This window comes from Drosophila teissieri, chromosome 3L (assembly GCF_016746235.2).
Source record: "Drosophila teissieri strain GT53w chromosome 3L, Prin_Dtei_1.1, whole genome shotgun sequence".
NCBI classification, from domain to species: Eukaryota; Metazoa; Arthropoda; class Insecta; order Diptera; family Drosophilidae; genus Drosophila; species Drosophila teissieri.
In genome coordinates this window covers 276,834-289,449 of record NC_053031.1, presented here as the reverse complement: position 1 = coordinate 289,449, position 12,616 = coordinate 276,834, and the positions used below count along the sequence as shown (strand labels likewise).

Genomic DNA, 12,616 nt, shown 5'->3' with positions numbered 1-12,616 from the left:
TCTTATTTGTAGGTTGTTGAGGCAAACATATGCACAAGTAACAAAACACAACGATAAAGGCATACAGGCTAAATTGAGTGGGTGAGGTAGGCCCACTACAATTTCATTAGTTAAACACACGCACCTGCTCATTGTCTAATGCAGGAGGGCAGAATCCTTGAGGCATTAAAACACGGCTTGAGGCTTGAGAGTAGATATCCGACTGACATCGAAATGTCGATTTAAGCGAGTCACGAATGCTGCCAAAAGCTTGCCGAGGTATTAATTGCTTTGCTTATAAGTCATATTTGAAATATTCTGTTACTTATTCCCAATCGTAGGCACTCAACCTTATATACACACACTGCCATGCGTTGTGTAGTATCTTCCAAGAGTCCAATTGTATGCAGTGGGACTATATCTGTACAACTGAGCCGAGGAGCGACATTCAAACCTTCCGTCCATTACGTTAAAGCCGAACTGAATTGTCTGCGCTCGCGATTCCTGCGGCTTGTGCGCTCGTGAATGGGAAAGTTGCTTTCCTTTCAGCTGCCCCATGCCCAGATTGCTCCGACAACAGCTTACAAGGATGCTGAGCCAAAGAGATGGCAGGATGCCGATGTGGGAGAGCGCCAGCCAAAGTGCCACATGCACCCGACGCCTGCGCCCTGACTCGTCTGTTTGACGTTTCCACGCACATCCGCAGTATACTTCCGCCACCGCATTGCCATGTGGGCAACCTTTCAACATAAGGAGGATCCAAATCAAATAATTAGCTGTCCTGCAACGAAAGTAACTGGACAGAAGGCATGGATGAGCACTTGTTCCTAGCTACAGGCGCACCATTCCCTGTACTTCTTCTACTACTCGGTTGAATGTTCCCAGGAGCCACACTGCGCATGACTCACCTAGTGGTGTGAAGTGCGTAATTGTTGATTGTGGAAACGGTCCTTCAAGAGCACACATGTGTCGTAGTTCGCTCAAGGACCTACCCGTTTCGCTTTATTTTGGCACGTGCTCACGCACACCTTCACATGGCAGCAACATGTTGCTGAGTTTGCGTGCTCGTTTCAGACTGAATAATGCTGGAATCCTGCATTTATATAAAACAGCAACACATCATTTTTCACAACACCATTTCGGTTATGTATCCGCCTAGTGGGTGCACCTCTCCCTTTGGGAACGCATAAACGTATAATCTGACATTAGCATTGATGTACCGCCAAATATAAAACATCTGTTTTTTGTACTTTGGGTTCGATTAAATTTAATTTTTATTACTATTACTAAGAATGTAAACGATAATCAAGGAAATTACTCCTTTTAGCGGTACAATATCAAATTTGGTGACGAAAACTATCGGCTAGTAACAGCCGGTAGTAAGTAGACGCTCGGAAATGGTAGCACTTTGAAATCTATTTGGAAATTTGAATGACATTTTTTGCGTGAATTGAAAGTAGTTAAAGGACACATCAAACGCACAACCTGTTCAATGACCTATGAAGCCACGTGTCCAGTTCTTGACAACCGACCTAGACTTGCTGGTTTTTCCCAGCTCCTCGGCGTGCATTTGCTCACTCAGCTTCCGCTGGTTTTCGCGAAACTGGGATAGCGAGTCACTGAACTGATTGTAGTACTGCAGCACATCCCGGACATCGTCAATCTCACTGGTTCCTAGGACACTAAGGAACGACGCCAGCTCAAAGAGGGTGGAGTCATTGTCGTTTCCCGACCACCGCGGGATCGAGAAACTGTTTGAGGGGTGAAACTTGGTGGAATTCCTATCCCAGTCCACGACAACCACTCGCTTGAGGTCTCGGTTGAGGTTGTCCAGATTCTTCACGTGGTGGCCCCCAACAAAGTGCGTAGAGTCGCGAACCAAGCGGTACATAATATAGCCGTTCGGATCAAGGGCGTCGAGCAGCGGGAACACAGTGACTCCTTGCTCCGCCGTGTAAACCACGATCTCAAAGTACTTAGCACACTCTTTCAGAAAGAGGTCGACGCCAGGACGCTTCTTAAAGCGCCATCCTGTTTCGTAGGTCCAATCAGGATGTACCAGCACATCCTTGATCTCAAGTACCAGAGTATACGACGGCTGCACGTAGGGAGCTTGAAGGGGCTCAGGAAGCAGTTTTTGACTCGACGGCTCTTGAATGAACCGCTGAAAGTGGTTCACCGACTGCCATGTCCGCCACATGTACTGCTTCACCAGAGGCAGACGACTGAAATCGTCGATAACTTCATTTCCCTGCTCATCCAGTGCCGGTTTCCCAAAGTAATAGATAGCCCAAAACGAGAACAACAAACCTCCGATGCCGAAAAGCCCAAAGCCCAGCTTCATCCGCCTCCAAGCCCGCTCCATCTCCTTCATCTCCTCCTCCTCCTCCAGTTTCCGCCGCTCACGACTCTCCTCGTCGTTGGGCTCCTCAGAGGTTTGCGGAAAGAGCTTCGTTAAAATCTGCGTAGACGTCTTCTCATACGTCGAGTAGCGTCGGTGTCCCACGTACACAACGGATGCCTTGCTGAGGTTTAATATTGAGATTCCAAAGCACGAACTCCACCCAAGCTCCATCCCGGGTTTTCCAACATTTTCCGCTGCACCGGGCTGCTTGACCAGTGCGCGCCACAAGCCAGAGGTCAGCGACCGCGAGGTTATGATAAGTTTGCGGCAAAAGCGCGGCCATCCACATAACACCCTTTCAATGGCTATGAAAGACATTGGTAACTTGAAGATTTGACTGGTTCTCAAAATATCGGTGGGTTTAAAAGGGGGTTTGCAGTTAACTAACGAAACACTATTGAATTTAACATCTTTCTATTACCAAGCCGAGGGGTAGTGGTAGCGTTTTTCGTTTGTGTAATGTTTATTGAATTTTGTCGCAGACGGCTATTTTTCGGTTGCGACTATTATTAAATAAAAACCCAGGGCCAACTACCAGTTCTATCAATACGATTGTTCTACAAGCCTTTCTAGAATTCGAGGATAAGGAGGTCAGCAGCATGCATAACAGGTGTAATGAAATTAAGGTCTCATTTTAGGGTATTAGGAGAAAGCCTTATTTCTGGAATTTGAAATTCAAGTTTAAGAGAATCCTTGCATTTAGTCCTTAAAAAGGCTCTGAACAAAACCAGTTCTTTATTGTCGTTCATGTAGTCCGTACGGGCTAGCACTTAAAAATTGCTTAATTAATGTTAAAAATGTGGCTTCCGTATACGTATTAAATAAATAATTTGCGTTATTAAGACGAAATGCGACCGACTCCTGTAAAACGAAGAATTTTGATCAAACTTTTCACAACTCTTTCCACCAATCTTACCCTTATCCTTCTGCTTTTGCTCCTTTGTTCGACGACTCTGGCCATGTTGCTTTCCTCCACTGGAATTGCCATTGGCTTTGCACTTCTTGCTGACGGTACGCACAGGATTGCAGTTTTGATCACTGCCGCCAGTGGCTTCTGGTTCCAGTTTATCCTCTCTGGTTATTTGTCCTCCGACGCACTGAGACCATTCACCCTTCTCATAGCGGCAGCCTATAAAAGCGGAAAATTTAAAACTAATTTCGCTAAGGAACTTCTGGTATTTGCTTTAATGAAGGATGCACTCGCTCCATTGTAGTGAACAGGAACTGCAGTATTTCCCAGCTGTGGGGGAAAGATGCAGCAGAACGGCGAAGTTGGCCGAAGGATTGTGCTTTCAATTGTTCAGCCACGTCGCGTATATGGGTCAACAATAGTGATTTTTGGCTTTTGTGACTTTGGGGTCAATGACACCATTGTGCTCTCTTGCGGGAGTGCTCGATTCTACGTCCCTCTCTTTGAGGATGATTGAGGAGGATGATTGTGAATTATAAAAGTTACCTTTCTTGCACTTCTTCTGTATAGACCGCGTTGGCAGGCAGTTTTGCTCTCCTTTCCTGAGGGTCAGCACTCGCGAGCGCATGTTGGTCTTGTGATCACAATTGGTCCAAGCACTCTTGGCGTATCGGCAAGTCGACCCTGTCAACAAGCAAATACAAAACTTTTCATTAAAAAGATCTGAATACTGTGCCATGCAGTCGTAAGGCTTACCATTTTCTGGAGTCACTGCTTTGGGTCCTTTTCTATTGCCTCCATGATGCTGGCCATGTCCTCGCTGCTGCTTCGGTCCTCCTTGGCGTGGTTGCTTATCAGCGTTTTTGTGGCCTTGCTTGTGATTTGGTTGTGATACCTGCGATGACAGTGCCCCGCCATTTTCCGCAACCACTAGTTTTCTGGTTCCCTTGTGCTGGAAGTGCTCCTGCGGCTTGTTCGCCTTGCGATTATTCTTGGTGCGGTGGGTGTCACCATTGGTGGTGGATCCGACTGCCTCAGCCTCCAGTGTGCCCCGAGCCGGGCGAATGTGTACTACATCGCCCGACCGCTTTTCCATGACCAGACGTATGCCATCAGAGAGGCTTTCGCCACGAATTGATAGCGGGGTATGCGCCAATGCCACCAAAACTAGTTGCAGAGCCGTGGTTACAGCCAGTATAAGATTCATAACTATTTCGGAAACCTAAAACCAATAGGAGCATTAAAGCAACGCATAAAATATAATTAAACCGAGCTTTAAAATAATCAAGAATACTTTGCCTTATTTTTCTTTAAGACCTAAAAATGTTTAGTACCTATACCAGTCACATAAATATACAGTATACATTACAGTACAATTTATGCGAACATGAACTTCGAAAATTCGGCGCAATGCAAGTTTGACATATATAAAGTAGAAGATGTCGGAAATGGAGATCAGGAAGCTTGTGACGAATCTTGGGGTTGTGTAGGTATGAGTTCCAAAGGTGTAGATTGGAGTAATAACGTCAAAAGCGATCCTTTTGGCGGACTTGAATCGGAAAGTAGTTCATTGATCTTGACCAGCGAATGTAACTCCAAGATGCCTTACAAGTTGCCAGTCGGTTGGGAAGAGCGCATTGCTCCGAGTACCAAGGAGTCCTATTTCTATGACACAATCACCGGGAAGGTACATTTCACACTGCCTCAAAGCGACGACCGAGAAACTGAGAGGGATGCCTGGAATAGAGGTCCTGGATCCACGTTCCGCTGCAGCCACATCCTGGTGAAGCACGTGGAATCGGATAGGTGCAGTTCATACCGTGAACCGGTGGTGAAGAGAACTAAGCAAGAAGCGCTACATAAAATCCTGCAAGCGAGGGATCTTGTAGAATCAGGCGAGTCTGAGTTTGCTGCCTTGGCCAGGACGATGTCCGACTGCTGCTCTGCTCGGCATGGCGGTGACTTGGGTCCCCTGAGGCTTGCACAAACGTCTTTCGGCTTTGAGAAAAACCTTTTGTTCCTGAATACTCCCGAGATATCTGACATTTTCCAGACGAATGCAGGTTATCACATCTTGTGGCGCACCCCGGTGGATTACAGGAGAAGGCATAAACGCCGCAGTCTTAAACAATTGATTAATGCAACTAAAAGAGGGAAGTCCAAAACCCACTTGAAGAAAAACAAGTATTTGTCCACTTTGTTGGGAAAACCAAAAGCCTTCTTACGCAACTCGATCGGTGAAAAACAGCGAACAAGAGCTTTCAAAAGCATGTTTAGTTGTCCGAGTAGTGTGTCATTTAAAACTCCATACCCGACTTCTGTGTCTCCGGACCCAAGGGAGAGTATCATATACGCCAAACAGCAACGTGAGGTAAAGAACCAAATAGTCCACGAAAAAGTGGATGACACCATGCATCTAGGCAGATATCTTATTTTAATAGATTCGAAGGCTTCGGGAAACGGTCCAATCAAACTTAAAAATGTAATAGAAGATTGTTTTATGAATAAGGCAATACTTTGACCAGAAAATGAATACCATGCAACAAGGAAATTAAAAAAAGAGGAACAAGAAATTGGAGTGCAAAGTTAAAAGGACAAATTATATTCAAAGATAAAGGATTTTATAGGTTTTTTCAAGAAAGTAACCAGTCGAAAGAACTTCTTATAAAAGCACGGAAACACAGAAATAATAAGATGGCCCAAATTTTAGGGAATCTGAAGTTTTAACTCAAGCTGAACATCTGGCGAGCATATGAGTCGTCATGCAGATACATTTTGTATATCCCCATTTTGCGTTTCACCCAGTCTTGTATTTTTAGAAATAAGTTGCGATCTAGCTACTGTTCTGCGTATCCCTCGTATCATAGGGCATCCTAACTCAGAGGCACAGCACCCACATTCCTCCAAATTCGCCAGCCTAACCACTCTTATACGGCTGTTCCACTCAACGCGAATTCTCTCCGGACGACCACCAGAAGGAAGGGGTGCCCTGCACACGCGCACTCGGAAACCGTCGTTGGGAACTCACTCTCGACAAGATACGGGCATTAAAGACGGCTTCAGGTTGTGGGCTGTGGTCCAACCAAATTTAAATCGAGGAGGCGGCTTGAGGAATTGGAGAAAATGCACTTCACTGTAGGACGGGCGGCTTGCGATCGTTACGCTCGCATTCAGAGCTGTGGCCAAACTGAGTGGGCGAACTGCCGCAACTCGAACTCGAAACTCGATGAACTCGAAACCCGATGAACTCGAACTCGAGAGGCTCCAAATCTGCTCAGTCCAGAGAGTCCAATGAGAGCAGCGGGAAGAGCGGGAAGACTGATACATGCTTTTTATACCATTTACCAATTCATATACACAGCGATGAAAAATTTCTATGTGCCTCCTTTATCTGGTTCGCTTTTTGCCGGACTGCAGATATGGAAACTATGGACCCTTTCGGAGTTTTCATTAAAAACAATCTTCTCAATTTGATATGAAAAATATATGTTTTTTGAATTAATGAACTAGCAGTGGGTGAGGGAAGTGGGCATAATAAATCAAATATAGAAGAGCTTTTTCTAAATCAGGGCAGTTTGTAAGGTGACGGAGAAGGAGCTATACATACCGCTCTCCTTTTCGACTTTTAATCGAAGCCTATGAACAAAGACAAACAGCATTCTTGCATGCTCCGCTGTTTCGTCTGTGATAAGATAAGCCATCCTTTATCTATGTATGTGCATGGGTGCATGGGTGCATGGGTGCATATAAGCACACAAGTAAGCTAAATGTAAACAATGACCAGGCATTGTGTAACAGATTGGAGTTCTTCGTTCTTTGAGCGGTTTTATTGCGTATTGTGTATATCAAAATACGAATAGATACAGTTTTGAGCCACTTTTGAGTATACATATCTGAGCATATATTTTTTTTCCTGGAGTTCCTCTTGCAATCCGAGAGCTCGGCCAAACATGTTTTGAGTGACTTCTCTGAGTCAGATTTACTTTGGTTCAAAAACAAAGAGCGGACGCAGACGAGGAAACTGAAAATGAAAAAAACCAACGAAATGTATGCATGTTGGCTAAAACAACTTTAAAGCGGTAGTATGAAATGAAAAAGAACCGAGAAAGGTTTCTGTTTTTATTCACGAGTACATAATGAGTTATTATGATTTGCAAAAAAAGATGTTGTTAGTTTCCTTGTCAAATTCCAACCTAAGCTCCATTATTGTTTTGATATTGCCACAACATCCCTTTGTACTTACAAACGGGGATTGAGCTTTTTAGTTTCCAGACTTGCCGACTGAAACGCGTACTGTGGGATGCCTACCCACATCATTTGGTACCTTTAAGAAAAAGCCGGACTTACCATTTTTATCCCACGAAAGCCGAACTGCGCATGGTCGGTCATTCCTTAGAAAAAAAAGGAAGTGCTAACACGCAGTTAAAAGCGCAGCATAACAAACAACCCGAAAGATACTCGCAGTAGCAGCGAAAATCATAGCGAAATTCATATTCATAATCCGAGTCGGATAGGCGTACTTGTATTAAAAATGGTAGAGTTTTTTATTTCGTAATATTTGTATTTATTAAAGTTCATTTACTTTTTCTTGTGTTGTATACGTACGTAAACAAATTTCACTTCGCTTTGGGGGAGTAGCTTGTATGCTGTTCCTTACGGAATTCAAAGACTTAGACAACTGCCCCTAAGAATGATGGTATGAATTTGTATTCGAATGCTGTGTACTTGACTGAGCTGTTGTTCTTCTTGAGTTTGTAGTTATGAGTTTTGAATGCACGGGTATGGTTGTAAAACTGCTTACAGATAAATACATTAATTCGTAGTTAACGCTCTAAGTTTATATATGTACGTGTTTATTAAAAAGATAAACCATGTCTTTGAAATGGTAAATTTTTGATCAGAATATATATGAATGTATGTAAGTATGTAAGTACGTCTGCATCTCGACTTGTATATTAGTTTTGGGAATCATACTTCCAAATTTATATGTTAATTGTACCCGGTAAAAGTGAGTTGTAAACTACTTTAAAATGCCAATTGCCTACACTGCAACTACGATGGATCTGTGTTTAGACCGTCGCGTCTCATTCCTTGTCTTTCAGAAATTTGTTTCTCTACAGTACATATGTCTTTATTTTTACAATATTTACACTAAGTGTTTTATTTATTTGTTATCTGCGAATGAAAAAATGTTTTCAGTATTCCTTATTTATTTGGGTTTCATTCCGATGTTACGGTTAATATTATTTAAATTCCATTGAAGAACAACTCTGCTAAATTTATGAAGGGGATCAAACAGCCACACAGTCTGGGGAGCTGTATTTAAGAATTATCCTTTATTTCAATATGGCAACTGCCCTTACAGATTTCATCATTTCAGTTAATTTGGATGTACGTATGACTTGCATTGGGTAGTAAACTAAATAAGTCGGTATTTATGTATGTTGGTATGGTATGGTATTGTATGAATATATTTTATTCTGCATTGCATACATATGTTAGACTCCACAAGGTTTCTATTACGTCGTACAGCTTTCGTTTATATTATGGTTATCGTTTGCTTGAAAATCAAACTACAACATTAATTAATGTGTGCATTTTATTTAAATGCCTCTTGGGTATACATAGCAGACAGTTAACGACGTCGTTACGATTTTTCAGTTTTGAATTAAAAAAATCAATTTTAGTTATTTGCATTGGAGTCAAACAAAATAACACTGGAATTTAAATTAATCGAGTTTGATATCACTTAAACGCGTCCTTTGCGAGCAGCTGCATGTAAATAAAAGAAATTTGGATATTGAAATATGGTCGTGAAAGCTTATACAAATTAAAATGAACTCTATCCGAATCTATCTTCATACTCATATACCATATCTGCGATAAATCCCCAAATCACTACATGCAATTTCGCGAACTCCAGAGTTCAATTTACTTTCTAATGTTTTGCTTAAAATTTGAAACTAGCCAACTGACCTTTATCTTTGTTCTTCCGCTGCTCCTTGGCACTTTTGTCCTTGGACTTTCCGGGCTTGCAGTTCTTCTTGATGACCCGCGTGGCTTCGCAGGACGGATCACTGCTCGCCTTCAATTTATCAGCTCTGGTCATTTGCCCGGTTGCACATTCCGACCAGGATCCCTTTTCATACCGACATGCTGTTGGTTGGGAGGGGTGAATAGGATAATTGGCGAAAGTCCTTTTTCTGGGGGAACCCGAGGGGTCCTTTATCATTACCTTTTTTACACTTCTTCTGAATGGTTCGCGTTTGGTCGCATGCTGGGTCGCCCTTCTTTAATGTCAATGTTCTTGAACGCGTATTAGTTTTGGTGTCACACTCAGTCCACGGATTCTTGCCATAACGACACGACAAACCTTGAGGAAAAATAATACCACCGTGTATTAAAGCACCTCCTGGTCGAAAAGCTCTCACACAGATTCCCAATATCCCCAAAGGCTCAACCATCCCCTGACTCACCGTCGCTCTTGGTTCCCCGTTCATTTCTTATAAGCACTTCGTGATCGTCCTCCTCCCAAACTTCTCCTTGTATGGCCGTGGTGGGCTGGGTCTGCTCCGCCACGGGAAGGGCTAGAGGTGTCTCCTGGCCCTCCGTGGTGCCCAGCACCGTGCTACACATCACCCCCGACCAAGTCACTAGCGATGCCAGTAAGAGCGCGTTGCAATTAATTCTCATGGTGCGACTTCTGCTGCTGCCCACTGCGAAAAAATAAGCCATTCCTCAGTGAAAAAAGATGGTAGATACATTTGCGAGAATTCTAGTTGGAATAAACGTAAGTCGCATAACAAAATTAAGCAAAGAGTTCGTTTTTATTTGAAAAGAACACTTTTGCATTGTGACTGGCAAGCCCGCTTGATACAACATACACACACGACACATTTCATCAATATTCATGAGATTGGATTTTTGCTCAATTTGTCCACTTTCTGCACAGTTTGATAGTTTACTATGGCGCAGTTTTCCCAGCTGTTTTGTAAACTAAAACTTTTATTCAAATTTCACTTGCACACAGCCCATAAAATTGGAGACCAACCGTAAGTTATACACACAGAAAAACTCCAGACTCAGACACAGCGCAGAATTTGCTTTAAGGACAAATGGTATCAACTGCTCTCGTTGCACGACTCTTCGAAACTGAATGAAATGATATAAGAACAGCAGCATAAAAGGCCACGGCATGTATAATATCTTGCAGGATTTTATGCTCATGAGGAAGCCTGTTCTCTCGATTTTTCTCGTTCAGTTTCGCCTTCATGTCCTTTTTGGCCGTTTGAACTGAGAGAGTGCGCACCGGCGCTTGGGCTTTTATCAATGAGCTGCGCAAGTTCTAAACATAAATATTTTACATTCTATTTTTATCCAGGATTATATGCTGCTTATCTGGATACAGTGGACCACAATCTAGGCAGAAATAGGGGCGTACCAGGTCTGCTTGGGGAGATCGAAACTTGTTTATTTACAAATCCGTTTGCTATATGCTGAAGAAGATGCCCCACAATATCCTGCAAGAAAATGTCGCATGTATACGCTGTCGTTCACGTGATGTAATAGAAATGCCTGTTCGGTCAATATGTTCTATTTGCATTATCCACGTATGACGCACTAAATATTTGCTGAAAGCAGACCCTTGCTCCTCAGTAGCACTATGCCAGCCCCACCCTATTACGATTGGTCTTCGTTTGGTCGTCGTGTGCTCCTTACCGGGCACTCCGATGCACCGCCCATGTCTGGGCACTAACCATACACACCACAGATGCAAGCCAAGAAATTCTAGGTAATCAAATATGTTCCTCATGTTTCGACCTAAAAATCACCTGTTGGAGAAGTTTTCGGAGTATAATGCATAAAGGTTTAAATAGTAGTGACAGCATGAAGACGACAAATCTGTGCCTTTTATTCCACAAAATACAAATGCTTTCCATTCTGCGTCAAAGGTAGCGGGGTTTTAATTGGGATTGCAACGCCCCATAACCTGCGACCTGGGGTCAGTACGTAGGCGTTATTGAGCCCAACAGCTGTCATAAAATTTAATAATGCAAATGTAATTAAGAGACCGGCCTCCCGTGTTCATACTGTCGGTCTGCTCTGCAGCCGCACCTTAAACCATGAAATTGATGACGCACCGAGACAGCTCCTTGTAAAGGCGCACAATATGCATTTAAGTAGTTGCAGCTTTTACATCTAAAAGTTAAGTATTTTATAAGGCATATCTAAGAAAGTTTTTAAAATATTTAAGATTTTTACTATATACACGTCACTTTACGATGCAAAGTTATTAATTACAAATTATTACATTGCTTACTCTGAAATATAATTCAACTCTGTCGACGCTGGCGAAAGAATAAGGCAGGATAAGGAAGGATAAAGGTAAATGCCGGAGGTCTCTTACCTTTAAGTCTGATCGCTACACGCATCTGTGCTATGCACTTTGTAACATCGGCTTGGTTAGTTTAACTCGAGTTTTTAGAATCCATTGAACAGGCTCTCCAAAAACCATTTCATCTGCAGAGTGCAACTAGTTGACAAGCATATCTGGGCCGGCCGGATTAAATGTACACGAAACTACAAAGAACGCTGGGTTCCACTCAGTTGAGCAACCCCATTCATACCGAACTCTGGGAGGAAGCGAACAAAAGCTTCCGGTGAAAAATAGAGGTGAAGTTATCATTGATTCATTGGTCAGTGTTCCGAGCTCGTTTCCATGGTAACTTTGGGGTTCAGGAACATGAGCGAATTAGTATGCATCAGCGCGTAGGTCCCCCAGTGCTTATCAGTTGTTAGATAGCCGTTCATGTCGGCAGCCAATTTCGGCTTTCGGTGAAAAAGAAAAATAAATAAAATATATATGTATAAAGATCAAACTGCGAACGGAGATTCGCTCCCAAACTCTGCTGCTATGCAATAATTTCTATGTGACGATGTCGTTTAATATGCTAGTAAATAATTCTGCGTGTTCATCCAAAATGAATATTTATTTGGCTTGGTTCCTGATCTTCAACATTATAATGTTCCTCGCGCTGTCTGTATCTCTGCCAGTATTGAGCAGCAGCTCAGGCTGCAGCACCATTACCACTTGTGATCCGTTTCTGCCTGTCTGCGCATCGTCGACAAATGAGCACCAATTCTTCTACAGCAATTGTGAAATGTTGCGGGATGCCTGTCTTACGGGAAAGGGTAAGTTATCCGTTTAGAAATATAGTCATTATAGAGCTAATCCTCTAACTCAGCAGATTGGAAACCGGATTACTTCAACCACTGCAATGTCAGCAAACTTTAGTCGCTTGTAAAAGCTGGACTCTTAATTC

General features: G+C 42.9%; 5 protein-coding genes across 5 annotated transcripts; 2 read left to right on the top strand and 3 right to left on the bottom strand.

The window, feature by feature from the left end:
• Positions 1–1,375: 1,375 nt before the first annotated feature.
• Positions 1,376–2,910, bottom strand: LOC122617189 (mitochondrial import inner membrane translocase subunit TIM50-B). Its single transcript, XM_043792924.1, has one exon. It carries the CDS (start codon positions 2,699–2,701, stop codon positions 1,469–1,471), a length of 1,233 nt encoding a protein of 410 aa, XP_043648859.1. The 5' UTR covers positions 2,702–2,910; the 3' UTR covers positions 1,376–1,468.
• A 194-nt stretch (positions 2,911–3,104) lies between these two features.
• Positions 3,105–6,731, bottom strand: LOC122616288. The gene is made up of 5 exons (XM_043791694.1): positions 6,322–6,731; positions 4,050–4,515; positions 3,840–3,977; positions 3,300–3,512; positions 3,105–3,244 (listed from the first exon to the last, which is right to left on the bottom strand). Exons 2-5 carry the CDS (start codon positions 4,498–4,500, stop codon positions 3,222–3,224), a joined length of 825 nt encoding a protein of 274 aa, XP_043647629.1. The 5' UTR covers positions 4,501–4,515; positions 6,322–6,731; the 3' UTR covers positions 3,105–3,221.
• LOC122616287 lies at positions 4,610–6,326 on the top strand. The gene has a single exon (XM_043791692.1). The coding sequence runs from the start codon at positions 4,681–4,683 to the stop codon at positions 5,812–5,814; it is 1,134 nt and encodes a 377-aa protein (XP_043647627.1). The 5' UTR covers positions 4,610–4,680; the 3' UTR covers positions 5,815–6,326.
• A 2,143-nt stretch (positions 6,732–8,874) lies between the features above and the next one.
• On the bottom strand, positions 8,875–10,441 carry LOC122616089. Its single transcript, XM_043791375.1, has 5 exons — positions 10,345–10,441; positions 9,770–10,009; positions 9,529–9,666; positions 9,270–9,449; positions 8,875–9,065 (listed from the first exon to the last, which is right to left on the bottom strand). The coding sequence occupies exons 2-5, from the start codon at positions 9,984–9,986 to the stop codon at positions 9,043–9,045; spliced, it is 558 nt and encodes a 185-aa protein (XP_043647310.1). The 5' UTR covers positions 9,987–10,009; positions 10,345–10,441; the 3' UTR covers positions 8,875–9,042.
• A 1,192-nt stretch (positions 10,442–11,633) lies between these two features.
• LOC122616092 lies at positions 11,634–12,588 on the top strand. Its single transcript, XM_043791377.1, has 3 exons — positions 11,634–11,755; positions 11,820–12,485; positions 12,542–12,588. Exons 2-3 carry the CDS (start codon positions 12,230–12,232, stop codon positions 12,586–12,588), a joined length of 303 nt encoding a protein of 100 aa, XP_043647312.1. The 5' UTR covers positions 11,634–11,755; positions 11,820–12,229.
• The last annotated feature ends 28 nt before the right edge of the window (positions 12,589–12,616 follow it).

Bases quoted from the DNA above. Each gene is read 5' to 3' on its own strand.
- LOC122617189 (XM_043792924.1), bottom strand. From the start codon at position 2,701: ATGTCTTTCATAGCCATTGAAAGGGTGTTATGTGGATGGCCGCGCTTT.
- LOC122616288 (XM_043791694.1), bottom strand. From the start codon at position 4,500: ATGAATCTTATACTGGCTGTAACCACGGCTCTGCAACTAGTTTTGGTG. The intron at 3,513-3,839 runs GTAACTTTTATA...CCGCTTTTATAG, and splicing joins ACAGAAGAAGTGCAAGAAAG to GCTGCCGCTATGAGAAGGGT. The intron at 3,245-3,299 runs GTAAGATTGGTG...TTCGTTTTACAG, and splicing joins GCAAAAGCAGAAGGATAAGG to GAGTCGGTCGCATTTCGTCT.
- LOC122616287 (XM_043791692.1), top strand. From the start codon at position 4,681: ATGAACTTCGAAAATTCGGCGCAATGCAAGTTTGACATATATAAAGTA.
- LOC122616089 (XM_043791375.1), bottom strand. From the start codon at position 9,986: ATGAGAATTAATTGCAACGCGCTCTTACTGGCATCGCTAGTGACTTGG. The intron at 9,667-9,769 runs GTGAGTCAGGGG...TTTTTCCTCAAG, and splicing joins ACGGGGAACCAAGAGCGACG to GTTTGTCGTGTCGTTATGGC. The intron at 9,066-9,269 runs GTCAGTTGGCTA...ATTTACATGCAG, and splicing joins GCGGAAGAACAAAGATAAAG to CTGCTCGCAAAGGACGCGTT.
- LOC122616092 (XM_043791377.1), top strand. From the start codon at position 12,230: ATGTCGTTTAATATGCTAGTAAATAATTCTGCGTGTTCATCCAAAATG. The intron at 12,486-12,541 runs GTAAGTTATCCG...CTAACTCAGCAG, and splicing joins TGCCTGTCTTACGGGAAAGG to ATTGGAAACCGGATTACTTC.